Source organism: Danio aesculapii, chromosome 14 (genome assembly GCF_903798145.1).
Source record: "Danio aesculapii chromosome 14, fDanAes4.1, whole genome shotgun sequence".
Classification (NCBI taxonomy): Eukaryota; Metazoa; Chordata; class Actinopteri; order Cypriniformes; family Danionidae; genus Danio; species Danio aesculapii.
This window is the reverse complement of record NC_079448.1, coordinates 9437206-9463785: the sequence shown is the minus strand read 5'-3', so window position 1 is coordinate 9463785 and position 26580 is coordinate 9437206. Positions and strand designations below refer to the sequence as shown.

General features: G+C 35.9%; 1 protein-coding gene across 1 annotated transcript; it reads left to right on the top strand.

Annotated features, from left to right (window-relative positions):
- The first annotated feature begins 349 nt into the window (after positions 1-349).
- Positions 350-25706, top strand: sting1 (stimulator of interferon response cGAMP interactor 1). Its single transcript, XM_056472742.1, has 7 exons — positions 350-431; positions 4921-5144; positions 5558-5735; positions 12437-12545; positions 15405-15628; positions 17980-18166; positions 25129-25706. The coding sequence occupies exons 2-7, from the start codon at positions 4921-4923 to the stop codon at positions 25404-25406; spliced, it is 1200 nt and encodes a 399-aa protein (XP_056328717.1). The 5' UTR covers positions 350-431; the 3' UTR covers positions 25407-25706.
- Positions 25707-26580: the final 874 nt, after the last annotated feature.

Below are 26580 nucleotides of genomic sequence, written 5' to 3'. Positions count from 1 at the left end.
CGTTAGGAAAAATATCCTTTATTTATAAGTCCTTTATAAATGTGTGTATAAAAGGGAAAGGAAATCAAATCAAAACTCAAAACCTTTACACCGCACTTAACTTCCTTATTCCTCATTTAAAGAGCACATCATGCATTAGATATGTATTTTTATTCCAAAAATGATCTGTGAGAGCGGAAGTTTTGCATTGATTTGTGAATGAAAGCGTCCGAAGATATATTTCTATTAGCGTACTGAAAGTGAAACAATGTTGCCCGACAAGGTGTTTAAGAGAGAAAGAGAGAGAGAGAGAGAGAGAGAGAGAGAGAGAGAGAGAGAGAGAGAGAGAGAGAGAGAGAGAGAGAGAGAGAGATAGAGCAAACGAGACAAATGTGAGGTCGGCTGAAGCAGATCGAGTACACGATACCAGAATAAACCACGCCGTGTTAAAGGTAAGATTAATTGAGTTATTTCTTAATGAGCCTTTTTATGATTTTGAATGTATCTTAGTACACTGTAAATCATATCCGTAAATTAGCGGGTTTTTTTGGTATTTTGTTCACGTATTTTCGTGTTTATTTATGCTTTTGAATTGCATTATGAGACCTTGATCTTTCTTCAAAAAACATTTAACCTTGAAAAGTTAAAAAAAAGTTACTTTTATTAACATTTCTAATAGTTCAAAGTGATATTTTGTTATTTTGATATTTTGGGTTCCTGTTGCATGTTACGGCCAAAACACATTTTAAAGTGTAGAGTTTAAACTGTAGAGTTGAAATTTCAACATCAAAAGTCGATATTACTTACTGACAGACGTGCATATGGAGTCCATCGGTATAATTGACGTCGTTTGGACGTCCTCCGGACATCTAAAAAGTTTAATGATGGAATTCACAACCTTAAATAAACGGAACCACAAGATATATGGAAACTGTTAATTAATAAATATAACATTAATAATGATTGTATTTTCAAAAACCTAATGTTACCTAATAGTTAGGTATGTGCATCCCAATACATTTTTTTTACATTTGCCCATCTTGTCACATCCCATTATTAAAATAAATAAATAAAATGCAAAATAAATCTAAATTTATAAAGTCTTTTAAAATGTGTTGGCTGTGTTATTTATTCTCATAAAAATCATATATATATATATATATATATATATATATATATATATATATATATATATATATATATATATATATATATATATATATATATATATATATTCACAGTCATTTGTATTTTGACTCATTAATTCATTGTATTTTAATTCATTAAAGTGAGTTATCTTTATTAGAAAGTGTTATTCTTGTCTAAGACACAAATATTTATGATAAAAAATATTATATTGTTAAGTCTAATCAAATTGATGCAATCTTAATTTGGAAATGTTTTTAATTTGAAACGAATTCTAAAAGATTTGTATGATAAGATAACGTCGAGAATTTGATGAGGGATGTTTTATGTTTATAATGGTTATATCATGCGATTTGGTTGAGTTATAAATAAATCACAGGTGCTTTGAGCCTCTCATATTTGTTCGCTCACTTTTGGTTTTCTTTCTGAGTAGGTTTAGCTCTTAGACCGTCGATCATTTCAAGTGAAATGCAAAGAGCTTCATTGTAGTGCATGCTGATATCCAAATGATGCCTTAGAGCTAGAACAAGGAGTGGCATTCATTACCGCAAAACCTGCGATTCCTGTAAATCCTCTTAATCTATGTGCAGTCTCATGCACAGCTGTGCAGCACTCTAGGACAAAAACTGGAACTAATTTAGAATAGAAAATTAGCGATTTCATTTAAACTTTTGTGGAATTTAAATAGATTCTTGTATTTTAATGTTAATATATTAAAATAAACATTAAAATGTGCTATTTTTAAATCTCTAAACAAAATAGTTTTAATAACTCATTTCTAATATCAAATGTATTTTTATCTTTACTATGATGACAGTAAATAATATTTTCAGTTATTCTGTAAGATATTAGTATCCAGCTTAAAGTGTTCTTTAAAGGCCTAATTAGGTTAACAAATGCCACGTATGTGAGGAACAGCCAATGGTGGCTATAGCAAAGACAAATGGCAGAGAAGTTAAGAAAGTTAAGAAACGCATTTAAATCGGTAAAGGAAAAAGCACGCGTCACGTTATCAACGTGGTTTTGGACACAATATTTAAAAAGCCCCATACAGATTTAACCTGAGATATGCATTTTATGCACTAATCTATAATAGATAAGTGATTACAAGCCACGTGGGGCGATTACTAGTTACAACACACTATTAAACACAAATTTTTCAAACTGCAGAAAACAAGGCAACAATTTTAATTATACTTGCATGTTATGATGCGGAGGAAGAAGAAACTGGTCCATATGAACTGTAACAGTTATTAAGAAATCCTGTCAAAGTCTGACAAAGTCCCATATATACAGTAATAGCAATAGCAAATGGCTGGCGAATCCCGCATTGCAGTGTAGGTTATTGTAACAAAAATCTGGAAAATGTCAGGAACAAACACAGCACTGGGCTGGCTATACTTTAGTATTGTAGTGAGAATGAACTTTAACCCTTTATTCCCTGCAGCCTAATCTCAATTTGTTATATAGTCATCTTCGCGTCATGATCAGTCCCGTAATCCCCTCCACTCCGCTAGTGTCTGAAGGGAAAGCCGTGTTCACGTTTTACCGGATCTGGCACTACATATTTGGTGATGTATCGTATCAACATTGACTCGTTCAGGCAAATGATCTAAACCCAACACGATTCATTTATTCGACTTTGAGTTGACTATTTCGTTAAAGAATCAATAGTTTTAAACACTGTGCACTTTCAGATTTAATCCTCAGCTGGATGTTTTCATTCACTTAGTGCTGTTACACACTGCATAAAAGCTCATTTAAGAAACCCATAATAGGGGCTCTTTAATTATGCAAGTTAGTAGACAACATTGGTTTTTACTGAAGCCAATCAATTAGAAAAATCTAACTTCTTATAATACTGACCTTAAGAATGGTTGTTAAACATTTAAAAACTGCTTTTATTCCAGCCAAACTAAAGGAAACAAGACTTTCTCCAGAAGAAAAAATATTATAGGAAATACTGTGGAAATTTCCTTGCTCTGTTTAAAAAAATGTATAAGAATGCTAAGTAAAAATAAAAAGAATAAAATGTTACATGAAAAGGATTGGGCACCACTATACTAGACAATAAACTGAACTTTAATACGCCGGTGATAATGAACTGAATGGGTTCACCTGGTAAAAAAAAAAAAAAACAATGGAAATACTAAATACAATGAAAACCACAATACCAAGGCCATAATGGGGACACCTGCATATACAGTTGAAATCAGAATTATTAGCCCCCCTTAGAATTTTTTTTTCTTTTTTAAATATTTCCCAAATGATGTTTAACAGAGCAAGGAAATTTTCACAGTATGTCTGATAATATATTTTCTTCTGATGAAAGTCTTATTTTTTTCATTAAAAGCAGTTTTAAAATTTTTAAATACCATTAAGGGTCAAAATTATTAGCCCCTTTAAGTTATATAATAAGTTGCCTAATTACCCTATCCCACATAGTTAACCTAATTAACCCAGTTAAACCTTTAAATGTCACTTTAAGCTGTATAGAAGTGTCTTGAAAAATATCTAGTCAAATATTATTTACTGTCATCATGGCAAAGACAAAATAAATCAGTTATTAGACAAAGTTATTAAAACTATTATGATTAAAAACGTGTTAATTAAAAAATTCTCTCCGTTAAACAGAAATTGGGGAAAAAATCAACAGGGGGGCTAATAATTCAGGGGGATTAATAATTCTGACTTCAGTTGTATATTACAGTATGGAGTGAGTTGCTTTTAGGAGCTCAATGAATTCAAAGATAGTACAGTGGATAGGTGGCCGCCTATGCAATAAGTGCATTCTTGAACTTTCCTCGCTACCAAAAAATCCACAGTCAACTGTTAGTGGTGTTATAACAAAGTGGAAGCAATTGAAATTAACTGCAGCTCAGCCATGAAGTGGTCAGAAATAGTTATATTTTGATTAAAGATTACCAGAACAAACTGTATTAATCAGTAGATTAAATGAAGAAAACAACATGTCTAAGCAAATAAACATGATTTTTTTTTCACATAGACTTACCATAAAATTTTAGACAATTTCATGCTCCTAACATTGTGGCAACAATTTGCGGCTGGCCTTCCTGTTCCAACATGATCAGCACACAAAGCAGCAAAAAACACTGATGAGCAAGTTTGGTGCAGAGGATCTTGCCTGACCTGGCCTGCACAAAGTCCTGACCTCAACCCGACAGAACTGAATTAGGGCAAAAACTGCAAGAAGCTTAGGCCTTCTAGTCCAACATCTGTGCCTGCTCTCACAAATGCTCTACTAAAAATGGTCATAAGTTACCATAAAAATGCTCCTAAACCTTATGGAAAGCTTTCCTAGAAGAGTTGAAGCTGTTATTGCTGTAAAGGTTGGGCCAACTCCATATTAAACCCTACGGATAAAGATTAGGATGTCATTAAAGTTCACGTGCATGTAAAGACAGATGTCACATATGGTTTGACACATATAAATGCATGTGTGTGTGTGTGGTGTGTGAGGAATAATTGACACTTTGTAAATTGTTTACATATTTTGTGTGTAAGGAACAAACTGACACAATACTTGACATTTTATAGCTGAAGAGTCGCATTAAACAGTATAGGAACTGGTTAGGTTTTAACATATTATTATGCTAAGCTAACTAGCAAAACACAGGCACGGTCAACTTCTGAGAAGGATTTCTCAGAAACGGCAGCAAATATTAAAAATCTATTCAGTCATTTATGAGTGGCTTGGTCCTTAAATGTGTTCAATTTGTTGTAGAAATGTTGGAGTTATTATATAGCTGCCAGGTAAACTGTGTATGTGTTCAGATGTCTGCGATGGGAGAAGACACTCTCATCCCCAGAGCGCGCAGCAGGCTGCCGGTGATGTGTGCTGCTGGACTGGGTTTTCTAACTCTGGCCTTTGCTTGGCTGCTGGACTCAGACAGGTTCAGTGAAAGAGCTGGAATGATCGCTTTTGGGCTCATGCTGGAAAGGTTTATTTACAGTATATGTTTGTTAGCAGAGGAATTGCTCTTCCATTCAAGGCAAAGGTAAGAAAAGTATTTATTGTATGTTATACAATATACTTTTGAAGTCAAAATTATTACTCATTCATTTTGTTCTTTTTCAAATATTTTCCAAATGATGTTTTACAGAGCTAGGAATTTTTCACAGTATTTCCTATAACATTTTTCTTCTTTTATTTTTTTAAAATACCATTTTAAGGTCAAAATTATTGGCCCCCTTAAGCAATACTTTTTTCGATTGTCTACAGAACACCACTGTTATACAAGGACTTGCCTAAATACAATAACTTAATTAACCTAAATCTAAAGAAGCTATTTTTGATGAATGAAAAGTTGGATTCCTGTAACCATCAATGCCAATGTAGCACCTGTATTGAGTGTTGCACGATGGTGTTCAAATTCAGTTTTTTTTTTGTTTTTTTTTTGGTGTTTTCCAGGTATCATGGCAGAATAAGTGAGATTTTCCGAGCTTGCTTTAGAGGGAGTGGCATTCTGGGAATGTGTGCAGTATTTCTGATGCTCACGTTGGGTGGAGTTTCCTTTTCCGAGGAGCAGTGGAGCACCCACAACCTTATGTGCGCAGGATACCTGTTGCTTAATAGCCTGGGAGTGCTGGTAAGCTTGATCTCATTCCACATGGCCAAGTCCGTGTAATATACTACCTGATAAAAGTCTTGTCACCTATCCAAGTTTTAGGAACAACAAATACTAACTTGACTTCCAGTTGATCATTTGGTATCAGAAGTGGCTTATATGAAAGGTAAAGGCCTCTAGATTACACATATTTTACCAAAATAAAATATGATCATGCCTTGATTTTTAATTATTTAATTAGGACAGTAAGGTCTGAGTTTGCTTAGACAAAAGTCTTGTCACTTAACAGACATAATGTACAGTATAGAATATAAAATCATTGTGCAGTGGAAAAAGATTGAATATTGTGTATGATTCCCATGAGCTTGGAGGACTGCATCCATACATCTCTGCAATGACTCAAATCACTTATTAATAAAGTCATCTGGAATGGCAAAGAAAGCGCTTTTGCAGGACTTCCAGAGTTCATCAAGATCCTTTGGATTCATGTTCAATGTCTCCTCCTCCATCTTACCCCAGACATGCTCAATAATGTTCATGTCTGGTGACTGGGCTGGACTGGACTGGCTAGGATTTGCCCTCTTCTGTGGTTTGTTATGTAATAGGCAGCACAAATATCTTAATACCTCAGGCTGTTGATGTTGCCATCCACTCTGCAGATCTCTCGCACACCCCCAATACTGAATGTAACCCCAAACCATGATTTTTCCTGCACCAAACTTGACACATTCTATGTAAGAAAATCTTGAATCTTGGGTCCATGCAGGTTCCAGGGTCTTCTGCAGTAGTTGTGATGATTGGGATGCAGACCATGGTGCATCTACCTTATGCCACTTTTACAAATGATCAACTAGAAGTCAAGTTATTATTTGTTACTTTAACAACTGAGATCAACGACAAGACTTTTGTCAGGTAGTTTACATTGTAATGAGACATTATAAAATTAAACAAATAAAACTTATTAAATCTTGAATTGACTGTGAATATTATCTACAACAAACCTGGCATTTATTTAACACTATGTGGTCACTGACAAAATCATAAAGTAGCCTACACATTATGTACAAAAATGACTGTTTAGCTAATTTTGCAACATCACACGGGCTGAATTAGGAATCTGCTTAAAGGGATAGTTCAGCCAAAAAATCTAATTCTGCCATCATTTACTTACCTCAAGTTGTTTCAAACTTGTGTGATTTTCTTTCTTCTGTTGAACACAAAAGAAGTCATTGACCTCCATATTATTTTTTTGTCAGTTAAACAACAAAGCAAACAACAAATTGTGCTTTATCCTTACAAAGTGCTGTAATACTACAGATTTTCCCCTTTATCTCCCTACTGAAAATCTCAGACAGGTTGCCAGACAGTGATTCATCTTTAGTGAATCATTAAAAATGAACAGAGATGTGTTCCCACTTGTAGTAGCCAAGTCGTAGTTCACTGCACATTCACACTTTCATTTTTAAAGAGCCCCTAATATGCAATAACCTCTTAAGGCCCAAGGTGTTTTTTTTACATTTTATTTCTCTCTGCTATTTGAGCTAATTGGAACCTAATTAGAATAAAAATCTAAGTATCATCTTTTGATACGATGTACTTTTTGAGAAAAATGATGTCCATATATGTGGACTCGTGGTCCGAATTTACATAAAACACTTTTTCCTGAATGTTTTTAATGTATATTTAACATAGAACTTATTTTTTTTACTTGCTTTGACTATCAGAGAGTAAAAACAACATTATTTCCCATTTTGGACAGTTAAAAAAAGTATTTGGGACATTTCATATGCTGCAAAACAGTTGCAGGATCACACAGTATGTCTGTAACAAAATATAAAACATTCAAAGTATTTTAAATAGCCACTTAGGTGCGAGACAGAGAGAAATGCCCACCATGGCATACCAGCAGTGCTGAAGTAGTCAGAGTGCAGTGTGTATGTGTGAGCCCAAATGCAGGAGTGCATTAAAGCACTGCAGTTAAACACCAGCATATTGCTCTATTCTTAACCATAAGTAAAAACAACGACACACATTCTGTATTGATGCACAGGGTGGCAAAACCTGAACTATTTTCAATCTTGACTGCTGCACTTAAAGGAACAGCTGATTGTGTCTATAGCACCAACAAACAGCAGTGGGTCGCGAGCGGCATGCGTCGTGTTTTCAATGTGGCTTTAGACGCGATATGAGAATATAAAGAGTAAACCAGATACAGTACAAGCGGTTACAAGTAACAAAACACAATTAAATACATAATTTGCAAGCTAAAGAAAACAAGGAAGCAACCATTTTAATCGCACTTACTTACACTTGTAAAATGGAGGAAGAAACTGATCCATGAACTGGCACTGTAAAGTTCCTATCAAGCTCTGTTAAAGTCCCATACATCAATAGTCTGTTCTGATCCTTCCTTTAACAAACGACCAGTGAATCCCCCATTTAAAACGTGTAGATTGCTGAAGCACTCGTCAGAAAAATCATAAGGCTGTGGCTGAAATGCTGAGGTATTTTTGCAAAAATAAACTTGACTCACTGTCTCTTCACAGCCTCATCTTTGGGTAGGGAAAATACCACTAACTTTACCTCACACTTCAGAACATGGCGTCTTCTCGACATGATTCAAACGGGATCTGCTACAGTGTTGGTCTTCCTCTTTTTCTTTCTACGGTGTTTGTGGGTGGGGCCAGGGGATTTAAATTTTCCCCAGTCTGCGCGCGCAACAAATGGGCGGGGCTGAAGTTCCATATCAACATCACGCCGACACGGCTAAAGACTCGTTACAGCAGCGATTCATTCGACTCTTTTATAGATGAATCAATAGTTTTAAACACTGTGCACTTTCAGATTTAAGCCATAGCTAGATATTTCACATTACTTAGAGCTGGGTTACACACTGCATGGAAGGTCATTTCAAAAACCCATAATAGGGGCTCTTTAAGACTGAATCTAAACAAAAATCTAAACAATTGAATTTATACAAAACAATCTATTTTCTGATGGGCAATTGCAATTGAACTTATGTACCAAACTGTGTATGGTGGACTAAATGTGATCATTGTTTGTCTGTGCTTGTAAAAGAAACTTTATCAGTTGAGGCCTTATAAAATGTTTAGCTTACACAGTGCAATTTTTGTTGTGAGCTTATGAGCTCATACTCTATAGCAGAGTTGTCAAACTCAGTTCCTGGAGGGCCGCAGCCCTGCACAGTTTACTTCCAACCCTGCTTCAATACACTTACCTGGAGGTTTAAAACAAGCCTGAAGGACTCAATCAGTTTGATCAGGTGTGTTTAATTAGGGTTTAAGCTAAACTGTGCAGAGCTCTGGCCCTCCAGGAACTGAGTTTGACACCCCTGCTCTGTAGGAATGGGGAAATGAAGCTGTATCCCAGCAGGCACAGGATGTCAATATGACATCTGATTGACGTTGCACCCCAACATCGTAGGACAATGGATTTTGTTTGGAAATGAAAATCGGTTGACGTCAAAACCCAACATCAGACTGACGTCAATGTCCAACGCCGGACAGACATTGCATTTTGATTACTTTTCAACGCAACCTAAAAACAACAAAATATCAACGACTAATGATGTTATAGCTTGACGTTGTGTGGGTGTTACTAATATAGCGTCTATCAGACTTGGATTTTGGTTGCCATGCCTGAAGAATAAATGTCAGTATTTGACGTCAATATGACGTTATTTTAAGATGTTGGCTTGATGTTGGATTTTGGTCACTTTCCAACACAACCTAAAATTAACCAAATATCAACGTCATCGTTATTGGACGTCAAAATAACATTGACCTTAAACACTGGCGATCTAAATCTAACCTAATATTAACGTCCTATGATGTTGTGTGTTCTCTGGGATGATTCGCTGAGGCTTTCCCCTTACTATTCCAGGAAAAGAATCGAAATTTGAGAGTGTCGTGCTTATTAAAAGGATATCAGCCAGAAGCATGCGCCAAATATCTGTGAATTGACTAAATTTTTACATATGCAAAAAAAAGTCTTATCCGTTTGTGTTTAATATATCAATTAGCCACTGTGGGCCTTTTCTCTCGTAATAAATTACTTGCACCTCAGAAAAATAAGATGAAACGCATGGATTTTGGATGTGAGAGACCACTTTTTGGGATCACATCCGCTCAATACAGTTCTGGAAGTAATAATATTGGACCACTTTGATGACGGACTGTAAAATAAATCTGTAAAATAACAGAAAATGTACTGACACCCCCTGCTTTTTTTTTCAATTTCAATTCTAGTAAATTAAATAATATTAGAAGCCATTTTAATAACTCTGATCAAGTCCCATAACATAAATAATTGCAAAATCAACCACAAAACACAAAAACATATTAATTAATGCTGCTTAGTTATTACATAAGTTATTTAAAACATCCAGATTTTTACTGGAAATCCAAAACAAAGAGCATGTGATAATGCAAACATGAAACTGGCACCCCACATTAGGTAGTTTTTACAATTTTTCCTCAGACACTTTGGCGCATTTCTCACAACACTATTTACATTTGCACAACAGTTGATCCATTTCTTAAAACAATTGGTACAAACTGCAAAACCTTGTTGATAACCTCTAAAAGCGTGTCACTTGCTCAAAATGGAGAGCTCATTCCTCAAAAGCAAGTATTTGTGTCAATGAAAGTGTCAGTAAAGTCCTGACACCATTGTTTATGAACAAGGTAGTCAAATGGCTTTGTCATGTTTTCATTATGTCAGTTTCCTCTGTACATTTTTTCAAATACAAAAAAGTCAGATTTTGGTGACACGTCCTGAAAATGCTCAAGACAGCACTGTATACTATTTGCACAGCCATTTGAAAACTACAGTAAAGTTAGACGTCACTGCATTTAGTGAGGTATCTGAGTACAAGACACTGATGTTTCACCTTTTTGCTGCATTTGCTCTCTGCGATTCTAATTTATTCACAGCATTGTGCTTAAGAATAAATACACCCTTATTTACAACAAACATAACCGTCCTTTGGGTAGAGCTGTGCACAACTGTTAGCAATTTTGCGGTACATATTGGAACTGAACCTACAACATACATCGGTCTGTAAATCATTCAGGAAACTGTTCAATTTAGATGACATTTTCAGGAGAAAAAAAAGATTTAAAAAATTTGCTTGACAGATTTTTGACAACTAGATCAACATTTTTGTATGTAATGACTCAAGTGGTGAAATGAGGACTCTTATATCTTTATATATCTTTTATATCATATCTTTATATGGAATGACTATTCAGCATTCACAAGTTTAGTTAATTTTGACTGACATGACATAAGCAAATGATAATGGTAGAAAACAGCAGAGAGTTGTATGAAAGCAATTGATGAATGTCCTAAAGCATTTGCAATTTGTTGGAAGGAATGAGAAACTGCTACTATGATGTGCACAAATAACTGATTGTTTTGAGAAATGCATTAACTGTTGTGCAAATGTAAATAGTGTTGTGAGAAATGCACCAAAGCCACTGAGAAAAACTGTAACATTGCCATTTTGTTATTTTGATTCTGGTATATAATACTGAAAAAAAATAGATGTTCAAAAAATAAAACTTGTGGTTTTCTGCTCACAGTCTTTCTCTTCAGCTCGGGTTTCCAACGAACAACCACATCTCTAAATTATATTTAGAATTTCCTCCTCATGCGTCTTCAATGTTATGCAATCCACCACAATAGTTTTGTTCATTACTGATAAATACAGACAAATGGATAGGTGAAATGGACATTTTTACTTCTTGTTAAATTTCAAGTACAGAAATTTCCTGGGCACCACCATCTCTCCTGGGCACCACCATCTCTCAGGACCTGAAGTGAGACACTCACATTGACTCCATTGTCAAAAAAGCTCAACAGAGGCTGTACTTTCTTCGTCAGCTGAGAAAGTTTAACCTCCCAAAGGAGCTGCTGAAACAGTTCTACACCTCTATCATTGAATCAGTCATCTGCACATCAATAACTGTCTGGTTTAGCTCAGCTACTAAATACAACCTCCAAAGACTACGTCGAATAGTCCGGACAGCTGAGCGAATCACTGGTACAACCCTTCCTACTCCCTAAGAACTGTACTTATCCAGAGCGAGCAGAAGGGCTGCCAAAATCACTCTGGACCCCTCACACCCAGCACACTGCCTCTTTGAACTTTTACCTTCTGGTCGACGCTACAGAGCACTGCGCACCAGAACAGCCCGACACAGAAACTGTTTCTTCCCTCAGGCAATCCATCTCATGAACACTTGATGATAGTAATTGTGGAACCAACATCACTACTTGCTATACACTTTTATACACATATACACTTATTTAACAACACACTTTACATGCCAATTTGCACATAACAGCTGCACATATAACGTTGTATATAGTAATAAACATGTACATACACTTGTAAATCTGTATATTTGCACTCACTACTTCTATTTTTTAAAATATATTTATTATCTGTTTTTTGTCCTGTCTCTGTAATGCTGTTGCACTGTAGAAGCTCTGTCACGAAAACAAATTCCTAGTATGTGTGAACATACCTGGCAATAAAGCTCTTTCTGATTCTGATTCTGATTCAGAATATTTATTTGTAAGAAGCTTTGAAAGACCAAAAAGTATATAAAATAAATGAATAAAAAACATATACATCAATTGTGGTGTACTGATTTGTTATATGAAAAATATTTTGGTTATACTTGTTTCCCCAGGGCCCAGCTCCAGTTGAGATTTCAGAAATATGTGAAGCAAAGAAGATGAACGTGGCTCATGGTCTGGCCTGGTCTTTCTATATCGGCTACCTCAAATTGGTCCTTCCAGGTACACATATACATTTGTTGACTCCTCTAGGGGGCAGCAGTGACACACGGTTTACTCAGACTACACACTGCATCTGGAAAGCATTCACAGTGATTGACTTTATCACATTTTGTTGTTACAGCCTCTAAATTCTATTCAGTTCCATGAAAGACAACATGAAAGACGTTTGTTTTAAATATTTGCAAATGTACTTGAAAATTAAGGAGAAAACATAAAAAAAAAAAAAAAACAGCCTTTGCTTAAAACTTAGTTGAAACACCTTTGGTGCCAATTATAGCCTCATTTTCTAAGAAGCCTATAAGCTCGATACACCTATTTTTAAACAGTTTTTCCTATTCTTCTTTGTAGTACCTCTTAAAGGAATACCCCTATCTTTGTTTTGGAAATCGACTACAACTCCCCTAGAGTTAAAGGGCCCTATCATACACCCGGCGCAATGCGGCGCGACGCAATTGTTGTTTGCTAGTTTCAGCTTGGCGCAAGAGTCGTTTTGACATTTTGCGCCACGCTGTTTAAATAGCAAATGCATTTGCGCTCATATGTGCGCCCATAAACGCTCTGGTCTAAAAAAACAGTTGTGTTGAGGTGCATTGCTGGCGCTTGCTAGTTTTTTTGCACTGCTGGTTAGACCGAAACTGCATTTCGTTGCTTTATACTTGTACATGTGTAATGACAATAAAGTTGAATCTAATCTAATCTAATCTAATCTATTTTGAGGAACTTAAATAGACGGTTCAATAGACTAGATCAAATCAGGTCTATAGTCCAGCACAGAGCGTGTTAGTTGTGCGCCTCCCTTACACATTCTTAATACACACAGGGTGTACAGCAAAATGCAAATATCTTTACAAATGAAAAAGAATTAAAATATTAAGTATATATATATATGATATAATAAGGATATATATATATATATATATATATATATATATATATATATATATATATATATATATATATATATATATATAGGATATAATAAGCATATATATATATATATATATATATATATAGGATATAAATATAAAGGATTAAAATATTACAAAAAATATTATTTCTAGCCTACATAAATATAAAAACCATACCTTCATGCCTTCTTCATCTTGGGGGGCTTTTTCAGTTTATTCATAACAATTTGCTTTTGTATAATGTTATTATTATTAGCTGTATTATTTATTATATGCATATTTATATTTGTTTTATTAAAAACAAGCTCATATTTAGATTAGATTTTTTAGATTAGATTCAACTTTATTGTCATTACACATGTACAAGTACAAGGCAACAAAATGCAGATTTGCCCACCAGACAGGTTTTAGACCATATGGGGCACAGCATGTGTATTTAGATATAACTCAGTTTTTTTTACACACTTCGTTATTATTGTTCATTTATTCAGTTGCTGGAAATTAGAACTGAATTTAGAAATAGATTAGAAACAAATCTTTGCGCTTAAACTAAATTAATTATTTATAGGTTAATGGATATCTGTGTATACAACACGTTTCCCTATCCATGAGAGTGTACGTGAAAGTAAACAATGACGAGGCTCATCTCTCATTCTCGCGCTGTAGATGCTCTGTTTAATTGTTTTCTTGCTAGTGAAGCGCTCAGTTTTTCCACTAACAAAGTCCACCATGTAAATAGCAAATATGCCATAGCGCAACGCAACTGACTCTTAAAAGGAATGAGAGATGAGACTCTGATTGGTTTATTCTCAAAACACACCTATAACTCAATAAGAGAATAAGCTCAACCCTGTAAGACCATGCGCCACGGCACAAAGCAGATTTTTCCGTCCTTAAAATAGCAAAAGTGGATTCTGACACACCCTTAATGCGTTTGCGCCCTGCGCTTTGCACTTTATGCATGGATCATCAAAATAGGGCCCAAAGAGATGAGTTTTACCGTTTTTTTAATCTATTCAGATGATATCCAGGTCTGGCTTGAGTACTTCTAACTTAGCATGCATCACTGAATCGAATTATACCATCTCACTCAAAAATGTTGTTTGAATCATTTTAGCTACTATTAAAAGCTAGACTATTGTGTAGTTATATTGTGTACTTTGCTGCCATACCACAACAAAGACAAAGGGCTCTATTTTGACGATCCATGCACAAAGCCACACACGTTTACATTTTTTAATGGCCAAATTTCACATTCATTAACGTAAATTTAATTGTTTTTTACGTTTTATGGCGTTTAAAAATGAAATTAAGGATGATGTTGTCCTCAAAGAAACACAAAGCTTCTCAAGTTATCTACGTTTGTACATTATTTAATGTATTTCTGTGAAACTATTTGTATCTCTTCCTAGCATTTGAAATAGTTTGTATGTTATAATTCTGTATTGAATGTGTTGTCATTGTTTCTTTAAAAAAAAACATTAGTAGGCAAAGATTTGATTTATCCCTAATGAGGAGCCATGTCGACAGGCTTATAAAGAATATTATTCCACAAATCAATAACTTAATATTATTTTGTTTACATAAGTATAGATTTTGTATGTTGTTTGATTTGTTAAGCAAATGTGATTTCAAACAGAGATAGAGACAAAGAGAAAAAACGTATGGACTACTGCTTTAAAATTTTATTTAACGCTATTCAGTGGCTTCAGAATGTACTGAGCAAGACTGATACATGAACTATCTTTGGAGCATTACCATATCCCATTTTATGCTTTCATGCAAAAAAAAATGTGTATATATATATATATATATATATATATATATATATATATATATATATATATATATATATATATATATATATATATATATATATATATATATATATGTAATTATCTCAGATGTTTTCAGAAGTATGATGTTTAATTTATTTCTTTTTAAACTGCAGATTTAGAGGAGAAGGTCAGAGAATACTCCTCTCCAAGGGAACGACTAAGTTCTCCACGTCTACATATCCTTCTGCCCCTCAATGCCAGAGTCCCAAACAAACCTGAAGAGGAGGACACTAATGTGGTCTTCCATGAAAACCTTCCAGATCTGAAGCTGGACAGGGCAGGAGTGCGGAAACGCAGCTACAAAAACAGCGTCTACAAGATCACCCACAACAATGAGGTGAGCTACTGATTAGCTACACAGCAGAATTCATAGTTCCATTTATCACAGCAAGTCTTCCAGGTACTGAAGCAGCAAAACATCCACAGACCATCACACTAGCACTACCACATTTTACTGTAGGTGTGGGGTTCTTTTTCTGAAATGCGGTGTTACTTTTACGCCACATATAATTGCACACACATCAACTGTCTCGTCGAGTATTTTTCCAAAAGTCTTGGGGATCATTAAGGCATTTTCTGGCAAAACTAAGACATCCTTTGTTAATTTTGCTCAGCAGTGTTTTTGGTCTTGGATCTCTGCCATGCAATTTTTGCTCAGACTCCATCTTATGGGGGAGTCATGAACACTCACCTTAACTGAGGCAAGTGAGACTATTAGTTCTTTGGATGTTGTTGTTGGGTCTTTTATGACCTCTTGGATGAATTGTCGCTGTGCTCTTGGGGTAATTTTGGTCAGATGACCACTCTTGAGAAGGTTCTTCACTGTTCCATGTTATTGTAGTTTGTAGATAATGGCTCTTACTGTGGTTCAGGGCAGTCCCAAAGCTTTAGAAACTCCATTATAACCTTTTTCAGACTAGTAGAGCTGGTTTTCTTTCTCATTTGTTTTTGAATTTCTTTGGATCTTGGCATGATGGCTAGCTTTTGAGGATCTTTTGGTCTACTTGACTTTGTCAGGCACAAAGATGATTTGATTGACAAGCGTAGCAGTAATCGGGCCTGGAAGTAGCTAGAGAAATTGATCTTAGGTGTGAAAAACCAGAGTTTTGTTAAACAGGGGGCAAACACTTTTTCACACAGGGTTATGTAGATTTTGATTTTACATAATAATAAAAACCATCATTTATTAACTGCATGATGTGTTCACTTGTATCTTTGACTAATATTTATGTTTGTTTGAAAATTACAGAAATCAGTAAGGGGGAAACTAATTTTAGAACATTTGAATGCAGATCCACTGTGTGACAAAAATAGAATAAATTAATCATAGTAAAGATTTTACTCCTGCATTATTTTGCTAAATGGTGCTATAAGAAATGAAAACTAGCTAAAAAATTTGGGTGTCAGTGTGTCACAGCTGAAAGTGTCTCAGTGTGGCACATATCACTGATGCTCGTCGTGATTTTGCCAAGTATGATGCGATGCTGGATTAACATCTATGTTGATCCTGGAACATCATTGTTGTGGAAAATGTAATCCATGCCTACTCCCTACCCTAAACCCAACCATAAGTGTTAATTATTGCCAAAATCAGAGGGGAATAATAGTTGGATAGCACTCATGTAGAAGTGCATAAACCTAACCGTAAGTCTAAACTTAACATAAACGTACCCCTTAATTTTGATTGGCTGTTTGCAATGCTGTTCCAGGATCAACATAGATGTTAATCCAGGAACATGTCCTACTTGGTGAAATCAGGTTGTCATAACACTGATTCCTCTGAAGTAAACTCTTAATCAACCCCAGAGGAAAATCTGTCATCGGCTCTTGCATATCCTAAAAGTTGCCTCTGTTCTTAAAGTCGAAAGTTGAAGTTATCTGTTAACTTTTTGTAAACGTATCTGGGTATGTCACATAACCTGCTTTGTGAAAACCCAACTGTGTGCAGCCTTGAACATTCCTCAAACCACTTGTCTTTTTTTAGCCATATCATTATACACAGAAACATGCTTAGACAATCCACCATAAACAGTATAACATCCAGACACTACTAACACACTACTAACAGCAATTTCTTTGGATCTCGGCATGATATCTAGCTTTTGAGGATCTTTTTGTCTACTTCACTCTGTCAAGCAGTTAATATTGAAGGGATTTCTTGATTGCAAACGGGTGTAACAATAATCAGGCCTAGGTGTGGTTAAAGAAATTATTGATTCTGCGATTCTGTGCACGGAATTCAGTTACACAAGGAGGCTTCGGGTTCAGAGGAGTGAGGTTTACCTGCACAGCAGTCCACTAGCTGGCCTGTGTTACACTCACTCCCTAAACCTCACTCCCATCCCAGACGAGCCCCCATGTGTAACCCACCGGTCCTACTGCACTCAACCCGGTGTGAACTGAGATTGAATGGGCGATTCTGTGCATGGAAGTCGGTTACTCTAACAAGGAGGCTAAAGATTATGGCCTCTAATGTCTGTCGCTAGAGCACCTTTTCAAGTTTAGAGGAGTGAGGTTTACCTGCACAGCTCTGCACGAGCTGGCCTCTGTTACTGAATGATGAACATGTGGATGCAGTGCCACACAAACATTTAGCTGTCAAAACAGCATCTCTTTGTGGATAGAAGCTGTACTTACTGCTAAAAAAGTTAAACCCAATTTTTCTCACCTCTGTGTTTTTCTTGCCAGACGTTTAGCTGTGTTTTGGAGTACGCCACACCGCTGCTGACGCTCTATCAGATGTCCCAGGAGAGCAGTGCAGGGTTTGGAGAGAGAGAACGGAAGCAGCAGGTCCTGCTGTTCTACAGAACCCTCAGCCAAATTCTGGACAATTCTCTGGAATGTCGGAACCGGTACCGGCTCATCCTGCTCAATGGTAAGAAACTCTATTCATATCTATAGCATGAGCAAGAAAACTGTTCTAATTTACTCATCCTTCCAAAAATAAAAGTATGGTGTCCGAGAGAGCTCAAACGCACTTCAAGTTACTTTAACTCCAACAAATTGAGGAAACACTTTCATCAGCTTCGATAACATGCATGCAAATTCTCACAATACATTCAAGAAACGTGTCGAGGGATGCCTAAAAGTGATGAACCTGGCTGCTTCCTGTTTATAGTAACATAAATTGTGCAATTCGTCAGATTATTAGGGCTAACAGCAGGGGCGGACTGGGAAATCATTTACCACCGGGCCAAAGTTACAGGTAGTCAGGCCATATCTGATGTGATCTAGAAAATGAAGTGGAGGCCAGGCCAGACTCACGGTGGCAGGCCAGATAGACCGCCAGGCCACCGGGAAATGTCCTGCTGCTCCCTATGGCCAGTCCGCCCCTGGCTAACAGTATACAAACAACAAAGAGCTGTATGATCTGGGGTGCATTCTTCATACCTTTCTTAATTGATCTAAGAAGATTTGGCAGATCCTGGATCTTTTAATCTTGATAACTGATCTCTGGCTAATTTGGTTCTTCAAATCAGATTAAAATGTCTGGATAAACTGATCTGAGATCGCTGAATGTGTTGTGAAGGACTGATCTATCGATCCCTGAAATCATGATCAGCAATGCAATGATTGGCTGATGGCACAGCAGCATGATGACATCATCTGATTAATATTCGATTATCCATGTGAGCAAAATTACCTAAAATTCATAGAAAAATGGTTTGTTAAATATGATACGCAATAACTTTTCAACTTTGTTGGGGGCTACAGGCTTTACACTTTCATGTGTCAAGAGTATTTAGCAATTTATTTAATTTTACAGTTAGAGCAGATTTTTTTAATTATAGTAGCCGTTTTCTTAATCGGTGTAAAGTATAACTGGCTGTTTAAATTAATTTAGCGGTGGCAGTTTTTGTACTTTTATTTCGGAGTGCAGATTGCAAAAAAAATAATTTATATATATATATATATATATATATATATATATATATATATATATATATATATATATGGTTTAAAAAATTATATTTACTCTTTCCCAAGTGTATATAACTACTACTGTAAGAAAATATCAGCATTCAGTACATGCTTTTAGTATTATCTTTGCTTGAACTGACTCTATCTAATCCTGTTCTTATGAAATGAGCCTGCTCCCAAGCAGGTTTGAGCTACCAGAACTTTTACTATGACAACAACTCTTGGATGAGTTTTGAAGAACGAAACGATCCTGGATTGTATCCAATCGTCAATAACCAAATCCAGCTAACTGAGTAATCCACGTACGAAGAACGGACCCCAGCACATTAAAATAAACAACAAACAAAAAACTCACCTCTCAAATTTCCAACAAGATCGCTGATTTGTGTGTTGTTTGTTTTTCTATTTGCATGTGTTTTCCTACATTTCCTAAATCATATTAAATGTTCACTTTTGTAGATTTTTTTGTGTTTAGTTAGGTTTCTGCTGTGTCTGCCAGCTGAGAAAATCTTTTAAATAAACTGTCTGAGTGTATTTATGTGCCATCATTAACCTGTATGATTTTTTATATTGCCCCTCAGTCACAACACCCCCGGAACTCAAGTTATTTCATTAACTTTTTTATATAGTGCCAGATAACACCTGAAATCATCTAAGGTTCCTTCCTAAAGAACAGAACAGTTTCTTCTTTTATTAAACAAAGAGCCTCATGTTATTTATCTTATTTATTCATTCATTCATTGTCTTTCAGCTTAGTCCCTTTATTAATCTGGGGTCACCACAGCGGAATGAACCACCAACTTATCCAGCATATGTTTTAAGCAGCTGATGCCCTTCCAGCTGTAACCCATCACTGGGAAATTATCTTATTTTCACGATGGCAAATTAACATTTCTGTCTAATATCTGTACATCACATGTGGTGAAATTCCTCTCCAATGCACGCGCTCACACAAGTGAACTCATTTCCACTAAGAGTAGAGAGAATGTGCGTTGTAAAACATGTTGCATCTACTACATGATAATCAGCTTTATCCTGGGTTAACACCACATGCAGAATTACTGTGTGTTCGCACAATTGACCCTCGTCATTAGATTTATGAGACATATGTACACACCCTATACATAAACACTCCATACAAATATGACACTTTCCATACATATACACGCATGATACATTCCATTTATATACATATGATATACTCGTGTCAGGGTCTGGAATAGAACCCCGGTCTCTGGGGATACACTCCATACATATGCACATACACCCTATACATATACACATGGTACAATCCATACCTATACACACTATACATATGCACACACGATATACTCTTTACATATGCACTCCATACTTATTCGCACATGATACACCCCATACATATGCAAACACTCTATACATATGGACACATGATATACACTTTATATAAACACACAATGCACTCCATACATACCCTATACATATATGATACAGTCAATACATATGCACACATGATTCAGTCCATACATATGCAATCACTCTATACATATACACATGACACACTCCATACATGATACACTCTACACATATACACATGGTCAATACATATATACACATATGATACACTCACACTCCATACATATGCACATACACCCTATACATATACACATGGTACAATCCATACCTATACACACTATACATATGCACACACGATATACTCTTTACATATGCACTCCATACGTATTCGCACATGATACACCCCATACATATGCAAACACTCTATACATATGGACACATGATATACACTTTATATAAACACACAATGCACTCCATACATACCCTATACATATGATACAGTCAATACATATGCACACATGATACAGTCCACACATATGCAATCACTCTATACATATACACATGACACACTCCATACATGATACACTCTACACATATACACATGGTCAATACATATATACACATATGATACAGTCCATACATATACACTCCATACATTTACACATATGATACAGTCCATACATGTACACACAAGATACACGATACCCATTCATATACACATGATATACTCCTGTCAGGGTCTGGGATAGAACCCTGGTCTCTGGGGTGAGAGGTGAATCACACATCCACTGAGCTACCAGAAGTTGATAAATGCAAACACATATACACATGGTACACTCCATACATATACACATATGACACAGTCCCACATATGCACACACCCCCGTTACATACACACACCATACATATGCACACACACCCTGTACATATGCACATGGTACAATCCATACATATACACCCTATACATAACCACACATGATATACTCTTTACATATACACACAATGCACTCCTAACATATTTGCACATGATACACCCCATACATATGCATATGCATATACATATGCAAACACTCTATACATATACACATGGTACACTCCAGACATATACACATATGACACTTTCCATACATATACACACATGATACACTCTATACAAATGTACACACCCTATCCAAATACACACATGATATACTCCATACATATACACATCTGACACAGTCCATACATATACACACATGATACACTGGGTCAGGTCTAGGATAGAACCTGGGTTTCTGGGGTGAGAGGTAAATCACGCATCCACTGAGCTACTGGAAGTTGATGAATGCAAACACTCTATACATATACACACGGTACACTCCATACATGATACACTCTTTACATATATATATATATATATACATAATACACTCCATACATATGCACACACACCCGTTACATACACACACCATACGTATGCACACACACCCTATACATATACACACATGATACACTCTATACATATGTACACACCCTATACAAATACACATATGATACACACCCTATACATATACACTCCATACATATACACACATGACACAGTCCATACATATACACACACGATACACTCCATTCATATACATATGATATACTCCTGTCAGGGTCTGGAATAGAACCCGGGTCTCTGGTTTGAGAGGTAAATCACGCATCCACTGAGTGACTGGAAGTTGATGAATGCAAACACTCTATACATATACACATGGTACACTCCATACATATATACACACACTTGATACACCATACATATGCACACACACCCTATACATATACACATGGTACAATCCATACCTATAAACACTATACATATGCACACACACAAACACACATGATATACTCTTTACATATGCACAATCGCACATGATACACCCCATACATATGCAAACACTCTATACATATACATATGTACACACCCTATAAATATACATACATGATACATATGCACACATGATATACTCTTTACATATACACACAATGCACTCCATACATGTGCACACACACCCTATACATATGCGCACATGAAGTACTCTTTACAAATACACACATGATACAGTCCATACATATTCAAACACTCTATACATATACACATGACACACTCTACACATATGAAACAGTCCACACATGATACACTCTTTACATATGCACACACATCCTTAACTTAAACACATGGTACAATCCATACATATATACACATATGATACAGTTAATACATATACACTCCATACATACACACATATGATACCTATTCATATACACATGATATACTCCTGTCAGGGTCTGGGATAGAACCCGGGTCTCTGGGGTGAGAGGTGAATCTCGCATCCACTGAGCTACCGGAAGTTGATGAATGCAAACACATATAAACATGGTACACTCCATACATATACACCCTATACATAACCACACATATTCGCACATGATACACCCCATACATATGCATATACAAACACTCTATACATATGCACACATGATACAGTCCATACATATGCACACATGACGTACTCTTTACATATACACACAATGCACTCCATACATGTGCACACACACCCAATACATATGCGCACATGATACACTCATATACACACATGATACACTGGGGTCTGGGATAGAACCCGGGTAAATCACGCATCCACTGAGCTACTGGAAGTTAATGAATGCAAACACTCTATACATATACACTTCATACATATACACACCCCATACATAACCACACTTGATATACTCTTTACATATACACTCCATACTTATACGACACAGTCCATACATATATATTCCTGTCAGGGTCTGGGATAGAACCCGGGTCTCTGGGGTGAGAGGTAAATCAAGCATCCACAGAGCTACTGAAAGTTGATGAACTCTATACATATAGACATGGTACACTCCATACTCCATACAGACACACTATTTACATATCCACACGTCGCACTCCTTACATGATACAGTCCATACATATGCACACATGATATACTTTTTACATATACACATTATGCACTCCATACACACACATGTTACACTCTACACATATGTACACACCCTATACACTCCATACTTATACTACACAGTCCATAACATATACACACATGATACACTCCTGTCAGGGTCTGGGATAGAATCCGGGTCTCTGGGGTGAGAGGTAAATCACGCATCCACAGAGCTACTGAAAGTTGATGAATGCAAACACTCTATACATATAGACATGGTACACTCCATACATAATACACTATTTACATATATACACATACACCCTATACATATGGTACAATCCATACATATACATCTGTACTTACTCTATACATATGATACACTACACACATAATCCACTCTTTACATATGTACACACACCCTATACATATGGTACAATCCAAACATATACACACACTCCATACATATGGTACAATCCATACATATACACTCTATATGAATGTACACAACCTATACATATGCAAACACTCCATAAATTTGCACACATGATACAGTCCATACATATGGACACATGATATACTCTTTACATACACAGACGATACAGTCCACACATATACACACATGATATACTCCTGTCAGGGTCTGGGATAGAACCCGGGTCTCTGGGGTGAGAGGTGAATCACGCATCCACTGAGCTACTGGAAGTTGATGAAAGCAGACATGGTACACTCTTTACATATATACGCATCATACATATGCACACACCCTATACAAATACACATGGTACAATCCATACATATACACCCTATACATACACTCCATACATATACACACACACACACCCTATACATAACCACACATGATATACTCTTTACATATACACACGATGCACTCCATACATATTAGCACATGATATACCCCATACATATGCAAACACTCTATACATATACACAAAAATGTTTTACTATAAATAATTATAGTAAAAACTAATAATTCAAGGGGCTTTTTTCAAAACTGCTTATTTAAAGTTAGCTGAAACAGCACAATTCTTGATTTTTGAGGGGAAACCTAATTGTTTTATGCTCAATCCACTTAAATTTGTAAAAACTAATAAGTTAACATAATTCCTTCATGTTGCCCAAACACAGCATTTTTTTTACAGTGTGGTTTCTCTCTGACGTTGATTCTAGAGGAATTATATGGAAAATAAATAAGCATGTAAAACCATTTTTGGAGATTCTTAGTAGTTATCGGTGAATAATTGTACTTATTAAATCAATGCAGTATGTGGCACCTTTAAAATGCACTCAAAAATATTGTTGCTGCTTGTTCAAACTACTTATTTAAAATGAGCTGAAACAACACAATTCTTGAGTTTTTTTCTGGGACAAATGAATTGTTTTATGTTCAATCCACTTAAATTTGTAAAACCAATTAGGTTTAAGGTGAATTTATGAGGTTTTAGGTATGTTAACTTAATAGATTTTTGTTGGGAGAACTTAAAGGAATTGTGTGGATCCCAGCATTTTATAGTGTATATTTGTATGTTATTCCTACAGTTTTACAGTATAGTTCAACTCACATTTCTAAAATACTGATTTCATTCACTTTTTTCTCCCTCAGATGAACACACAGGTGATCCTCATTACCTGTCCAGAGAGCTCTTCCAGCACCTGAAGCAGCAGGATGGGGAGATTTTCATGGACCCACCAAATGAAGTCCACCCAGTTCCAGAAGAGGGTCCAGTTGGAAACTGTAATGGCGCACTGCGAGCCACTTTTCATGAAGAGCCAATGAGCGGCAATCCCACCCTCATGTTTAGCCCACCTCAATCCCTAAGATCTGAGCCTGTGGAGACCACTGATTATTTTAACCAATCTAACACAGTGAAACGAAACTGAATAATTGCGCAATAAAACATACACTGAAAAAAAGACTTTTGCTGCTTGTTTAAACTACTTGAAATGAGTTCAAACAACAAAATTCTTAAAGTTTTTTGGGGGTACAACTTAATTGTTTTATGTTCAGTCCACTTAAAAAAAAATTAAATTATTGAGTTAATTTAATCGATTTATGTTGGGACAATATGAAGGAATTGTGTGGAACCCAGCAATTTTTACAGTGTAGGCCTATTGCTTGTTTTTAGTCTTCAAATTATTTTGGCTTTTATGTTGCATATAATAATAAAAATTTGAAATACATTTTTTTTTCATTGTGAGTTCTTCATATGATCATATGTAATATATATTTATGTGAACCAGAAGTTTATCAAACGTTGAAATGTATTATATATATATATATATATACACACACAAGTGAATCACGCATCCACTGAGCTACTGGAAGACACACTATACATATATATATATAGGTACAATCCATACATATACACACACTCTATACATATACACGCATGATACACTCCATACATATGCACACACACACACCCTATACATATAAACATGGCACAATCCATACATATACACATATGTTAATGTCCATACATATACACACATGATACAGTCCATACATATACACATATGATACAGTATATACACATATAATACAGTCCATACATACACACACGATACACTCCATTCATATACACATGATATACTCCTGTCAGGTTCTGGCATAGAACCCAGGTCTCTGGGGTGAGAAGTGAATCACGCATCCACTGAGCTACTGGAAGTTGATGAATGCAAACAGTCTAACATATACACATGACACACAATGCACTTCATACATATTCGCACACATGATACACTCCATTCATATACACATGATATACTCTTTACATATACACATTATGCTCCATTTGTACACACCCTATACATACACACACATACGACACAGTCCATACATATACACACATGATACATTCCTGTCAGGGTCTGGGATAGAACCCGGGTCTCTGGGGTGAGAGGTGAATCACACATCCACTGAGCTACTGGAAGTCGACGAATGCAGACTATACATATACACATGGTACACTCTATACATGATACACATGCACACACCCCGTTACACTCCATACATATACCCACACACCCTATACATACACACACACACAAT